At 43.1% G+C, this 14,641-nt stretch overlaps 1 protein-coding gene across 3 annotated transcripts; it reads left to right on the forward strand.

Moving 5' to 3' along the window:
- Nucleotides 1-22: 22 nt before the first annotated feature.
- On the forward strand, nt 23-14,152 carry LOC114764440 (TBC1 domain family member 30-like). Of its 3 annotated transcripts, XM_028954096.1 has the most exons (15): nt 23-140; nt 732-743; nt 3,303-3,558; nt 4,159-4,220; nt 4,324-4,389; nt 4,510-4,635; nt 5,926-6,111; nt 6,771-6,939; nt 7,038-7,206; nt 7,333-7,438; nt 7,598-7,704; nt 7,861-8,000; nt 10,748-10,954; nt 11,872-11,928; nt 12,524-14,152. In XM_028954096.1, the coding sequence occupies exons 3-15, from the start codon at nt 3,405-3,407 to the stop codon at nt 13,402-13,404; spliced, it is 2,430 nt and encodes an 809-aa protein (XP_028809929.1). In that variant the 5' UTR covers nt 23-140; nt 732-743; nt 3,303-3,404; the 3' UTR covers nt 13,405-14,152. The 3 variants fall into 3 exon arrangements, with proteins under 3 accessions (XP_028809929.1, XP_028809930.1, XP_028809931.1); XM_028954098.1 differs by lacking the exons at nt 23-140; nt 732-743; nt 3,303-3,558 and adding an exon at nt 3,705-3,813; XM_028954097.1 differs by lacking the exons at nt 23-140; nt 732-743; nt 11,872-11,928 and having other exon boundaries at nt 2,781-3,558.
- The last annotated feature ends 489 nt before the right edge of the window (nt 14,153-14,641 follow it).

Below are 14,641 nucleotides of genomic sequence, written 5' to 3' on the forward strand. Positions count from 1 at the left end.
CTTTTTTTTTTTTTTTTTTTTTTTTTTTTTACTGTTGTAACGTCGAGCCATGTGAGAATCAGAGAATATTACTCCTAAAGGGCCGGAAACAAAGCTCAGACTGTTGATGAGCTCTTACTAGACCGACTGCAGTGAATCAGGTGACACAAACTTTACAACGTTATCAGCACAGTTTTCTATTGTTGTTTTGCAAATAGTTGTGTGGCAGGTTGAGAGAAGTTTAGAGCAGTGGGTTTGAATCCTGCTTTGTTTGGGCAGGCTAGCAGTGTTGGGCTGGTTTGGGATCAACCCCAACATTGCACCAAACACTCTGAGTGTCTCCCGACACTCTGAAGAACAATGTTTGTCAAAAATGGGACAAGTGAGAATTAATGGAAGAAAATACTTTGCATGCATGCGTAGGGAGACATGGTTTCTGAAACAGAACAATTTCAGCCAACTGACCAGAGCTATCAGCCCTGCTGTATTTATATGCATGCAGTCTAAATATTAGATGATATGAGTATCTATTTTTCTAAAAAAGCTTGGCGCCAAGGGGTAAAACGCTGCAGCTTGCAGTCATGTTTAGAGTGTTTAAGTGCCCTCGCTATGATCAACTTAGTGGCCTTTTATCTTATACTGCTGATTCAGGGCTGACATCATTATAGATATACAGCCAAGTGCAGAAATGGAGATTAAGTATGCTAACGTGATGTTCTCATGATTTTTTTTTTTCTTTCCTCAACATGCAGCATGACTTACAGGTACAGTATTCCAAAATGATCATATTCTCATGAAGTGCATGTTTTTGTTGTGTAGTTATGCCACCAGGTTCCAAAATGGCCTGGCAGTGGTGCTGACTTTCTATTCTCTTCAGTCATAATAAACGATGAGCGATCAGGAGCTTTTCGTTTATTTATTAAAGCCTTATTGTAGACTAGTTTGGTTATATATTTTTTGGTTACTTATGTTAATCCAGCGCTTCTCAATTATTTCCTGTTGCGCCGCCCCCTGGGAAGAAGTAAACATTTTGCGTGCCCCCTTTTCACTCGATGGATTTTTGTTGTTATGCATTCTAAAGTTCAAATCATATTAAATCATTCCCTGTCTTTCCATTTGGAACTTTTATTTTGAAATGCCTCATGCCATCAAAAGCACAGCTTGTGGAAGAGCGGCTGCGTTATGTTCACAATTGGAAAACCAATGTGCGTAAGTTCACAGACATACATGACTTTGTGGAAGTGGAGATTTCGAGGTTTTTGATTAATGAGTAAGAGAAAATCCAGCGAAGATCCATTGATGTCTGTCAAATACAGAAATCGCCCCCACCCCCCATTTGAGAAGCGGTGGGTTAATTATAAAGTACCCCCCATAGTGCAATCATAAAAGAAAAATATATGTGTGTATGTACTTATAATTTTTTTTTTTTTATGATTGCATTATGGGGGGGGTCTGTGTGAAACATTATTTCAATACACTGTATACTGTCGTACTGACAAACCACTCTTGAAGTACATTTGTATGCATTGGTGTTTGGCTACGCCCACTTTAGAGCAGTCAGGGCTTTTTTTTCGTACACTAGCTTGATTTTAAGCATTTTGTGTCTCTTGTAAGGTTAAGCTTACAGTGCATCTGTGTGCATTAGTGTTTGGCTGCAGGGCACACCCGATATCAGGAGCTCTTTTTGTATGGTTAAGCATTTATTTATTTATTTATTTTTCTTTTTGGCTTTTTGTACTCAGGTTTGGTTAAGTGGTTTTGTTCAGTTGTTTGGCTAGGGTTACAAGTGTTTGGAAAGCAGATTTTTTTTTGTCACGCATTGCAAAAGAAACGCTTCAAGAAACGTCCTCAAAGGCCACATCGCCTCCCATGCCATAAAGTTGGAAGGAAAATTTTTATTTTCCAATTTAACCTGGACACCACGGACTGTCCTGATTGTTTCCTGGCGAGGTACTTCTTCCAGGAGAATGGTGTTGGCCCATCATGATTTTTAATCCAGACCGGAGGCCATTTTGGCCGTTAATTGGCTGCTGTTCCACGTGTGTTTATGATTTAAAAACTGTGTTTTACATAAAAAAGGCCAGTTGATTTACAATACAGTAGTCTGCCTTGTCTGTCCTCTCTGGGTCTTCGTTGTGCTGTCACATGGGTTTGCAGGCAGGCAGTCTTGTTGTGGGATGAGAAATGGGAGGGATGTGCTTGTATTGAGGCCTGATGTTCTCAGGCGTTCTTGAGCGTGCGGTGGGGCTAAGAATTAAATAAATGCCTTTTACGGCTGATGATCACCCTGTTTTATTATTTTATAATTTTTCTCCTCTCAACCTGGTTACGGTCCACCAAACCAAATGTGAATTATCAAAATTTTGCCCCAGTCCAAAGACTGGGAGTGGTACATTAGAAAAGGTTAAGGACTAATGTCATGCTTTGCATGATGTAGTGGAGTAAATAGAAAGATATTGGAGTTTAAGTAAAAACGTGGCAAGACAATTTAATAAAGTACAGACACATGGAAAAAAAATGAAAAATGACATTTGTTACATTCCAGAAACTACACTTCATGGTTTTGTCACCATGGCCTGATATTCCATAGGAATAGTCGATCACATACAGAAGATGTAACACTTTTTAACATTGTATGTAAAATTCAGTGTATTATTATTATATTAGGTGTCATGCCCTTTACCGTTGTGCGTGATTTGCAGGTCACACGATGCACTCTTCGTAGCCTAGTGGGTAACACACTCGCCTGTCAACCAGAAGACCCAGGTTCAAATCCCGCTTACTACCATTGTGTCCCTGAGCAAGACACTTAACCCTAAATTGCTAAACTGTAACTTCTGTAACGTCCCTGTAAGTCGCTCTAGACAAGGGCGTCTGATAAATGCTGTAAATGTAAATGCAGTACAGTTCCTTATTCAATTCTTAAATGGAGTGGTGGTTGTGTTAGAAAATATGGTCAATTCTGCCACAGTGGCCCGACACCGCTCTCACCATCTTAAACCAGTTTCAGTAAGACCGTCTTAAAATGATGATTACGTGTATAATATTTAATGTTAGCGCTGCTGTGTAGTGGCTGTACCTGATGGCTGCCATTAGCCCCTTTACGACCCAGTCCTGAATCTCATTGGCTCTAATTGCCGGAACAGGCCTGGCCCCCCTGCTGCCACTCCTCTCCATCTCTCCTGGGTTCCGCATCCACTATACGACCCACCCCCATCACATTGTGCGTGTGTGGGTGTGGGTGTACACCTCAGTCTTCATATTGCGCCCATGTATACGCGTGTAACCGGTGTGGACGTCGGTGTCGTTTGTCTTTGGTGAAGGCTGGGACTGTTCGTCCGGTCATTTCTCGGCGCGGCGATCCCGGACGCCATGGTCGCCGGTTTCCGTCGTTTGCGGTAGAGCATCTTCCACGAACCTCGCAGATGAAGCAGGACCGGCTCGTCGCCCCGAAAAGATGTCGGGTTGGTTTAAAGCGCCAGAGCGCCGGCGGCGTCGGCGGCATCATCAGCAACGTCCTGAAGAAGCGCAGCGGCATCTCCAGGAGCGCACCGAGACTCCTCTGCACCCTGGAGCCAGGTGACGCCCCGACAAATGTTCACGATCAACAGAAGACGAACGAACGAACGGATGAATCGAACCGAATTTGCTCCGGAGTTCCCGGTTCAGGCGCTTTAATCTCCAGGAGGAGAGAGGGGGGGGCAGATCATTATCCCGCCGCATAATCTCCTCTCCGGGCCCGCAGGGGACGGTGGGACGGTGGGACGCGGAATAAATGTCTGTTGAACCCCCGGGGCGGACTGGACGCGGGAGAGATGGGCGACGCGGGCTCAGGTAGCGCGACGCGTCGCCTCTCCGTTCGACGCGAGAAGGCGGAAGCTCGGCAGCAATGGCCGCCTTAAATCCGCGCGGCCCTTCTGGCTATTATTTATTACTATTTATTTATTATTATCGGTATTATTATCATGCTCCGCCTCCCGTGCAGCAGGTCTAGCAGGTTTTTTTTTTTTTTTTTTTTTTTTACACGGCGCGTTACGACGCACCCGATCAGCACCACGGCGCACGGACAGCGACGTCCACGCCGCGGTCCCTGCACCTACGGACAGAGATTCGAGATGGATTTTTTTTGTCCCAAGTGTGATGATCTCTTATACCCACTGACGTCCTGTTCGCTTCTAGGGGTCGACACACGGCTGAAGTTTACCATCGAGCCATCCGTGGGCAAAAATGGCTTTCAGCAGGTATACGACTACACAGTAATTATTATTATTATTATTAATAATAATCACAGATGCAATTCAGTACTTTACCATTAGAATTAATGAAGCTGTTTTTATCTCCCAGTGGTTTGATGCTTTGAAGGCTGTGGCCAGGCTTCCTACTGGAATTCCAAAGGAGTGGAGGAAAAGGGTAGGTCTCCTTACCGTGCATGACGTCATTTTGGACTTTCAGAAAATAAGTCTGTGAAACATATTCTCTTCACCTCGTTGAAATGCTTTTAAATCATGCTACAACTTCCTTCTTCTAAAGGTATGGCTAACGTTGGCTGACCAGTACCTTCATAGCATTTCCATAGACTGGGAGAAGACCTTAAGGTTTGCATTCAATGAGAGGAGCAACCCTGACGATGACACGCTGGGAATCCAAATTGTTAAGGTAGGGAATCCTACATAGGATTATCAATGTAGATTCTACATATACTCGACAATTTAAGGCTGGGTTGGAGTGAAGGCAATTTATGGCAGATGTTCCTCCGGGACCAGGGTTTGGAAACGCTGGTGTAGAAAATGCTGAATGCAAAGTTTGGGATGCAACTGGTGGCTAAAATGGACACGTGAACATGTCAACATTTCATTGACACTCATATCCATAACCACAGGGAAACAACTCAGGTTTCAGGCAAATAACTCATAGGCATGTTTGTTTCCTTCTAGTCTTCATTTTGCAGATTATTTATCATTTGACTTTGGGGTGCACTACAAACCACAAAGTCTGAAGAACAAAAGATGCAAAAAACATGGCACAAAATGGCAATAAAATTATTTCATACCTCAATGCCTGAAACTTTTTTTTTTTTTTTTTCTAGAAATGACCAGGCATAAAATCACTGTAAACGGCAACTAGAGGCGGTTAGGTTGTTACGTGATCTAGGCCAATAATGGTTTCCCTGACATAAGTAATGGAACCAGGTGGACGTACAGGGCCAGGATGTTTGTGCAAGGTTGTGCGTCAGTGATGAGTGATAACAGGAAAATTAGTTTTTTTTTTTTATTCTCCCACACCGCTGTCCTACATGCACGGCCACTATGATTCATCATTAGCAGGACGTGTGAGTTCCTGAAGGTGGACAAAGTCCAGCTGTGTACCTCTGTTTAATCAGTCTCAGAATTTCTCGCTGTGTATTTGTTTAGCTGCACAGTAATCTCATCTGCTGAGGCCATTAATACTGTACTCTGCGGCGCATTTAAATATGATTATGAAACCAAATATCCAACTGTGCGTTATGTACAGTATCAAGTTGTGGGGTTGGTTATTCGAAATGTCCTTGTTTTTCATGAAAATTTATTATTATCTTAATAAGAAATAGTCACTGTCCAAAAACTAACTAGTTTGAATCTGGCCTGTTTTACTACTTGCTTAATCGATGTGCTAAGATAATTTCAAATGGGTTTTCTAATAATAAATCAAGTCATCAACATCATTGTTGTTGATGATCCTCTTCAAATGGAACAGCCATTTCCAGCACCCAGTCATTTACAACATGAACAATGTCTGGACAGTCATTTCTGTGTTGGAACAAAGCAAATTTTATTTATTTTTAGGATGTTTCTGAAATGTACATACGCTACCATTCAAAAGTTTATGGGCACCAGACAGACAAATATATAAAAATGTCAAGGCAGCCGATTTTAAAGAGAATGTTCCATTGTCTGTGTTTGTCCTCAGGACCTGCACAGGACGGGCTACAGCTCATACTGCGGACAAGAGGCGGAGCAGGACCGCGTGGTGCTGAAGAGGGTTCTGCTGGCTTACGCCCGATGGAACAAATCTGTGGGCTACTGCCAGGGTTTCAACGTGCTTGCAGCCCTCATACTGGAGGTGACTGAGGGAAACGAGGGAGATGCGCTGAAGGTAAATCTGCCATTTTTCTAGAGATCAGGAAAAGTCCACCAGCTCAGGATTGTGTAACTCTGTACACAGTGCTCCTATCCAGGGCTTATTCAACCAGAACTAGATGCATCCGCATCTAAATTAAATTTTTTTTTCTCTTTCTAGAGAAACCACAGCTCAGACCAAATAGTAATATCATGGGTATGTAAGTGGGTAGTAAGGAGACTGTTTGCACTTTTTCTGATCATAAAAACCTGGATGCTTACAGATGATTTATTGTTGATTGCATATAAATTAGTCGCAATTAGTTGACACGTGTCAAATTTGCCCCAGTTTTTTCTTTAAAAAATGAGTTTTGGATTCTTGCACTTGAAGCAAATGGTCCAAAGGTTTAAGACGTCCCTGATGAGTAACGCGTTCACTGGATGACAGAAGAAACACATGAACATGTCTCATCACAAATAAACCAAATAATTAAGCACTTTGGAGAAAATATGTATTTAAGAATTTAGTACCCTTCAGTTATCATTGCAGAACAGAGCATAATGAGTATTAGAACATTTCCTGATCGAAATGGTTCCACTTCCACTGTGCAACTGGGCAGTCTGTTGCTAAAGAACTAGGACCCGATCCAATCAGCTCTTCTCAACCTACAATGCAGCGTCTTCTCTGTTCTGCAGGTCATGATCTACCTGATTGACAAAGTGCTGCCCGACAGCTATTTTGCCAATAACCTCCGCGCTCTCTCTGTGGACATGGCGGTGTTCAGGGATCTGCTGCGACTCAAGCTTCCCCAACTTTCTCAGCACCTGCATCACCTGCAGAAAGTAGCCAATCGGGAAGGAGGAGGTTTGTCTCTCTTTACAACCAAATGCTTTAATCTCTAGACCAGGGGTCTCAAAGTTCTTATTAAAACCTGGAAGTTTTCTGATCGCTTGCTGTTGCAGGCAGCTACGAGCCTCCGCTCACCAACGTGTTCACCATGCAGTGGTTCCTCACCATGTTTGCCACCTGCCTGCCTCACCACACAGTGCTGAAGATCTGGGACTCTGTGTTTTTTGAGGGCTCCGAAGTGCTGCTGCGAGTGGCTCTAGCCATCTGGGAGAAGCTCAAAGAGTGAGCAGCCATTACTACATGATGAAGCTCAATGAAACTAGTGCACAGAACCTAAGCTTCATGACAGTCAATGGATCCTAATTTCATAATGAAAATGTGCCTATTCTCCCCAACATGTGTCTCCAGGAGGATCGAGTACTGCCAGTCTGCAGATGAGTTCTACAGCACCATGGGCTGTCTCACTCAGGAGATGCTGGAGCACAGCCTCATCGACTCTAATGAACTTATGCATGTCAGTGTGTGAAGACTCATATTTGACTTTCTTAATTTTGAACTAGACCATACTAAAATTTGTAGTGATAGGAATATCATGTATTCCTTTTTTTTTTTTTTTTGTTAAAATCTCTCATCTCTGATCTTAGAGCCTTTATCTGCATTATTTCTCTCACAGACAGTGTATTCCATGGCTGAGTTCCCTTTCCCCCAGTTAGCTGAGCTGAGAGAGAAGTACACCTACAACATCACCCCTTTCCCTGCGCCGGTCAAAGCCAACTCCAGGTGAGTGGTAGGAACAGGAACCTCAAACTGATTATCTACAGAACTGTGGAACTCCACCTTGCTCGGGGCACTGTACCTCTTTTACAGCTCTGGACCGTAATCTGCTGTTATTTGTATGATGGCCTATCCCCTGTGTTTCTCTTGTTCTGCATGTAGTCAGAGCGGTCATGGTTGGGAGAGCGAGGACGATGGGGACCTGGACGACGAAGACTCTGTAATTACAGTTTTGGGTTGCCTGGGTCCGTTAGGTGGCCTTCTGGCTCCAGAGTTGCAGAGATATCAGAAGCACCTGAAAGGTCAGTCTACCCCAGATCAGCGTTTAGCTTATTATGTTTGAGAAAATCTGTGATCTGTTCAATGCATTGAACTTTTGCATCAATGCATTTTCATGCATTCATAATCAATACATTTCTAGATGATACAAGCCGACAATCATCATTTCACAGTGTCACTTATGGATGCACCACTAGATGCATGTGAAGGAGTATGCAATATTCATATTTTCTAGCATGATGAGGACAGTACCCAAAGTGTATTCAGAATACTTTTTGCTACATACTGTACCATTTAATCATATGTTACCGCAGGTACATTAATGAAGTTTACTACTTTGTGTAAAAAAAAAAAAAAAAAAAAAAAAATTCATTTTAGTTAAAAAAAATTAAGAAGTGTATGATATTATTTACTAGTAACATTAAAAAATGTACTGTACTGTTTACGTGCAGAGTTACTTGGCAGATAACTAGGTAACTTGGTATATACTTGGATTTTATATTGCCCCCTTCTGAATTAGCAATTGAATTAGCAAAAAATATTTTTTGCTAATTGATTAATTGATTGATGAAACCCTTTATTGCTGTTGCAACAAATCATGTCAAAAGTACAAGTACTACTGAAACTTGGCCATTGACCCAACCATACATAAACACTGCACAGTACATTGGGGGTGGACAGGTCCAGAAGATAGGGGAAAAGGTCAGAAAGAAAAGCAGGGTACACATTAGGATAGAGGAGGGGGATTTAAAAAAAAAAGACAACCCCCAGATTGTACTCCAATGGGGAGTTCATTGTGGGAACCATTAAAAAAATCATCACCTCAACAGCATAAGCACATAGACTCTACACAACACATAAATTAAAACTCAGATTCCTCAGGGGAGGGGAAAAATGGCAGTAGATGAAATCCCATGTAAACAAGCATCAGTCCTGGTGCTACTGCCTAAACTGCGCACACACAGACCCACCAGTTGACGCCGGGAGGTACGAAGCGGGCAGAGGTGGGGTGTGTGTGTGTGTGTGTGTGTGTGATTTAAGTGTCCTTGGGTTGGGGAAGGGAGAGAGTCAAGCTGCCCCTGCCCTGGCGGTGCTGAGCCGAATGCAGATAGGAAGAGTTCTTTGGGTTGAAGAGCTGAAATTTTCGCAGCTGTTCTATAATGTCTGTACATTCCTCAAAAAATAGTTAAATAACATGTTAACAGCTCATATATCGGTATTTTATGACGCCTCTGAAGCTAATGTTGGATTATGCACTGTCATAATATAATTGATTATGCCTAACATTTACTTTGATCAAGACTACCTTAAAGAAACATACAAATGTAACTTGTTTTAGCACTGTTGCATGTGCATTCTGCTAACACAGCCCAAGTTGACTTTATTTATTTTTACTGACTGGCCTTTTAGTAAATGTATTGTTAAAGGTCTTTGCTGTTGCTCCTTATCAACCTTCCTGACTTTTCCACCCATTTCCTGATATTTCTCTTAACTTCCTGTTGAAAAGGAAATGGCAATAGGCTCACTTTATTTCAGTCCAAACACTTGCTTCTGATTAAATTCCACACCTCTTCTCAGTGTTCTGGATAATGTTTGATTTAGATGTGTTTTGTTCCTGTTAATGCTCTGATAAAGGTTCTTTAGAGATTTTTCTCTACCAACTTTATTTCACTTTTTGACATTTTAGGCTGTAATATATGTGTGTGTGTGTGTGTGTGTGTGTGTGTGTGTGTGTGTGTGTGTGTGTGTGTGTGTGTGTGTGTGTGTGTATATGTATCCCATGCATGCACGTGTCTCTTAGTGGAAAAGCATGATTAGCTGGGCAGTGGGATGCTGGGCATTCATGAGACCCACTAACAAGCTTTTCAAAATGTATTAGAAGTGCCAGGTCCTAAAGTCTTAATGACCTTTAACTGCAGATATCAGAAATGGCCTCTTGAGCTCATGAAAGCGGCATAAAGAATCTTCACTCCACTTTTCAAGGCATCAGCTCTCGGAATGCTAAGTAGACAAATGAAAGGTCAACTAGAGTACAGATTTTCAGTTACATAGAATACCCTGATCTCTTTTCAGCCACACCCATGCCATGGTCTGGAGAACACGTTTACGTTTGATCTTGCAGTGTGGGTTGCACAGCAGTCCTGATTTAAGATTTTTACATGATTCCAAGATGCAAAATGTGGCCTAAAAGATGAAAAAAAATGTCTTAATCCCTCTCAACTCATATTGACTCTCGTGATATTGCAAGTTCATTTCATATGTCATACAGAAACTTTTCATAACTGAAGTAGCTGGGACAATATGTAGCTCCATGGTATGGCAATGTTGACTTACTTGCACACCCACAAATCGAGACTTCTCAGATTTAATTGAGAAATTTATTAATTTAAAGCAGGTTACTTCCCATGTGAGTGTATTATATATAATTTAGCTAAAGAGCTTTCCTATTGCCTAATCTTTGGTCTAAAATGTAATCCAGCTAACTGAGAAATCCTGTTTTGTGACTACTGATTTCTCTGGATAAGAGCATCTGATAAATGTGGTAAATGTAAAGAGATCAATCATATATGGCCATTTCTTTGGTCATGAGGCAATTGTAGACTGGTTTGTTTTGTGGTCCTCCATCTAGGATGTGTAACTATTGCTATAAGAGAAACAATCAAATTTTGTTCTTTATTATACAGTCATTTGCCCAAAGTACTCTTAGTATGTGTACTTGTAAACTTCATAGCCAACTTTTAGGTTTTTGTTTTTGTTCCGCTCTCTCCAGACCAGCGCGGTGACCAGAGCCCTCGTGGCAGCAACATTGCAGAGCTGAGTCCCGGTGCAGTTGGGGCTGGGCGGGCGGAGCACCAGGAAGCCATCAACAGCATGATGATGGAGCGCATGAGCACTGACATCAGCGCCCTTAAGAAGCAGTACCTGCGCATCAAGAGCCGCCAGCAGCAGCAGGCCAACCTGCTTTACATCCACACAGGTGCCGTGGGTTTTTCTTTTTTTTTTTAGCTGCCTAAAAAAAAAAAAAAAGTCCTATTTTTTTACAACATAAAATCATCAAAGCTAAGCGTAAACAAATAAAGGATTAAGCACCTTTTAAATGATGAGGGAGTCCAAAAACTAAAGGCTGCTTTGTCAACCTTCTAAGATCCAGTGTTTTTTTTTTTTTCCTCCATCTATATTTTGGGTTTAAAAATTCACAGCTGGCATTGTTTCTCTTATGTGGAGAAAAATCCGTCACAAACTTTGTAATCCAATGTGAAATCATTTACAATCCAGGGATTTGGAACACTAGGGCATGAAACACATCTTTAATTCTGTTTAGATCTGAATTATATTATTAATTATAATCTTTTTATACAGCTCCTTTTAACTTCAGCCATGCTTGTACTTTCTTGTATTGTATTGTAACAAAATAATACGTGAAAGGGTGATTGAAGACACCAAACACACCGTGGTAAACACAGGTGTATGCGTTTATCATAAGACATGATTCTTTATCGAGAATAATGTTTCGTAGGAGGGTGTAGCCAACCCGCCTCCCTCCATGCTGTTATTCAGGATAACTGTGTGACGGCCTTTAAACAACATGTTTGGATGCATTTATCAGACGTTCCTCGGGTCTGTGATTAGATGTGTCGGGTCATGTGTATTTAAAGATAATACTTTCTTTCTATTTGGGGTGTTGCTTATCATAAAAAAAAAAAAAACAATTTGCCCAGAAATGTGTGACTCAATGTCACATTGAAAATGTAAAGGAAACTAAATCCTGACTGACGTTGTCTAATTCAGAATACAGTGTTTTAGCTTTGATTTCTTTAGCTATTCACTGCCTCCAAAAAAAATTCATACAACAAACACAAAAAAAAACACATGTTCTTTTCATATGTTCCTCAGGTCCTGGAGTAGAAGCACAAACTGGGGTTCATGATCCCAGCTCTCCACTAAGCCATGGTACTGCTGACCTGGGTTTGCGGCATAATTTGCTCTTTATGATCACATGGGGCATGTCAGGGGGTTGTAGGTGTGATTGGGATAATAAGCAGACAGTTTGATGGCTTTCGTTGGACAATCGTTCTTTTTTTTTCCCCACAACCTTCCTGCTTTGATCTCGGTGTTTGGTTGGTCTTTTCTTGGGCTTCACGTGTAATTTTAAACAAATAGAAAGTGAAGTGGAATGGGATAACGCTGGATTCGCTGTCAGAGCTCATCAAAAGGGGATCGTGGTATCCATGGTAATCAAAAGAGGCCTTGAGATCTGAAGGCAATGCTTGCCATAGCAACAGGATCAGGATGTGTTAAAGGTATTCGTATAATGGGTTTACGGCAGTTCCTAAACGCATCATCTTTATAATAATCTACTTCTATCGTTTATTTTAAAGCACCCAGTCAATGCTGACTAATCTTTACTTTAATAGCTTAGCAGTCGTCTTTCTAACCAGCGGCATTTTTCTCTTCTTTGTGTCCTCAGCTCCACTAACATCGACTACTTTAGTCACATCTACGCTACGTCAGTCTCTTTCAAACCTGTTCTTTGCATGTGTTCCAGATAAATGTCCAGCCACCAGCGTCCTAGCCTCGCATGTCCACCCCTCCCCGGTCATCAACCACCTGCTCCTGGGTAGAAAGCCGAGGGGCGCCCAGTGGAGGCCCAGGGATGGCGGCGGCCATCGGGTCGGCATGCAGAACGGCCCGCAGGCCCAGTCTACGCCCTGCCAGAGTGAGGGGGTTCGGAGCCGACTGCATTCTCCGTGGCGAACTCATGTCCGCACCCACCGCAGGAACATCGCGAGGGCCCGTGCTCAGCTGGGTTTCAACGACGGTGGCGAGCTTCCAGACAACCCCAACACCTCCACTGAGCAAGAGGAAGAGCAGGGGAAAGAAATGGAACAGAAGGAGGAAGAAAAAGAAGAAGAAGAAGAAGAGGAGAGAGTGAGGGATGATGCTGAAGGGGAACAGTCATTACTGTCGGAGGTGCTGTTGCAGGTCACCGTCCCGGACTCTAGTGTGAAGGAACGGGAGATCGAACAGGTGGAGGAGCGCTTGGCCTCCCTGGAGATCGAGTCGAGTTCAGAACCGGCATCCCCAGCCAGCACAACCAGGTCAGCCACCCAACCCCCCGTGGACCCCGTCCTGCCCCTCCAACCAACCCTCCGTCAGTCCTCCAACTCCTCCAGCTCCGACTCGTCCTGCTCCTTCAGGCGGCCGCCCTCCTCCACCTGCTCCGCCTCCACCCAAGCAGGGCTGGCCAAACCACAGCAGACTTTCTCGCCATTCCCCTCTGTCAAAGGGCCCCGAAAGTCTGCAGCGGCCCGGAATCTGGGTCTGTACGGCCCCACATCACGAACACCTACGGTTCACTTCCCCCACATGAGCAGAGGGATGAACCGCTTGAGCAGCAACGCCGCTACAGCCACCAGGCGGCGGTGATGCACCACACTGGCTCCACACTGGCTCACTTCTGCACTTACTCAGACCTATTCTGCGAAGGCACTTTCTTTGCAAAAAATGCAAACTCTTTTGGTACATTTTTTTTTTTTCTTTGTGGGTCTGAAATTAGTAGGTAATTATCTACTGTCATTATCACTCAAATTAATATCCGGACCAACCAAAGGTAATCAGTATATTCCTAATAAGAATTTTTGTGTTTTTCATGTACAGTACAGCTTGTGTGATTTTTGTACTGAGGTTTGAAGTCTGCCGTAGGGGCACAGTAATGCACAGGGGATGTTTCATATTCATGTTCATACACTGTTTTCTGTTCATGCACCATAAGAAGACTAACGTTCTGACGCGTGTTGTGGCCTGAGCCTCAGTGTGTTCATTAGTCTCTCTTTTTTTTTTTTCCCCCTGTCTATTTAAACACTGAAGCAAGTGAAAAGCTTCGTAACACTTTATTCATGGTTGTCCTTTTTCACTGTCTTGTCTTCAACAACTCATTCCTCGCTTGCCTGGGGTGTGTCTTGTATCTGTGAACACCCGGAGCTGGTGAAAAGGAGGATCAAAAGGAAGCGTCCTGTACCACATCACACAACGTCCTAGAATTTGCAAAATAAAGCCATGAGGACCGGGGGAAAAAAACAAATCACTCATCACGCTTCCCCATCCCCCAAACACTCGATGAAAGCGATGGCAAAGATGTGGTTTTGTCTAAATAAATGAAAATTGCTGATGTGAATGAAGTTGACTGGCTTTTTCCATTTCAGAGCACCACTAGTATTAACCCTTCCAACGTTTGACTCAATAGACTTTTTTTCATTTTAGGAGCAAGCTACAGGTTCCAGGTTTTCTTCTTGTAACCTCACTTCTTGCGTAAACTGCAATAAACCGCCACACGATGATGCCACGCATCCCAAAGCTTAAAAATATGCTACATACAGTGAAGTGAAAGGTGTTGATTTAGTCATTGTATTACACGGCACAGCACTTGCTGCGCACAAAAGGCGTTCCTTCGCTTTTAACCCATCACCGTTTGTGAGCAGTGGGCGGTCATGAAAGGCACCCAGGGAGCAGCGTGTGGGGACGGTACCTGCTCAAGGAAACCTCATCGGGATTCGAACCAGCAACCTTCTGATTACGGGGCCGCTTCCTTAACCGCTAGGCCACCACTGCCCCATCAAGGCTGGGGAATAGAGAGCAAAGTCTGCAGATGCACACACATTCAAAA

This window comes from Denticeps clupeoides, chromosome 15, assembly GCF_900700375.1.
Source record: "Denticeps clupeoides chromosome 15, fDenClu1.1, whole genome shotgun sequence".
Taxonomy (NCBI): Eukaryota; Metazoa; Chordata; class Actinopteri; order Clupeiformes; family Denticipitidae; genus Denticeps; species Denticeps clupeoides.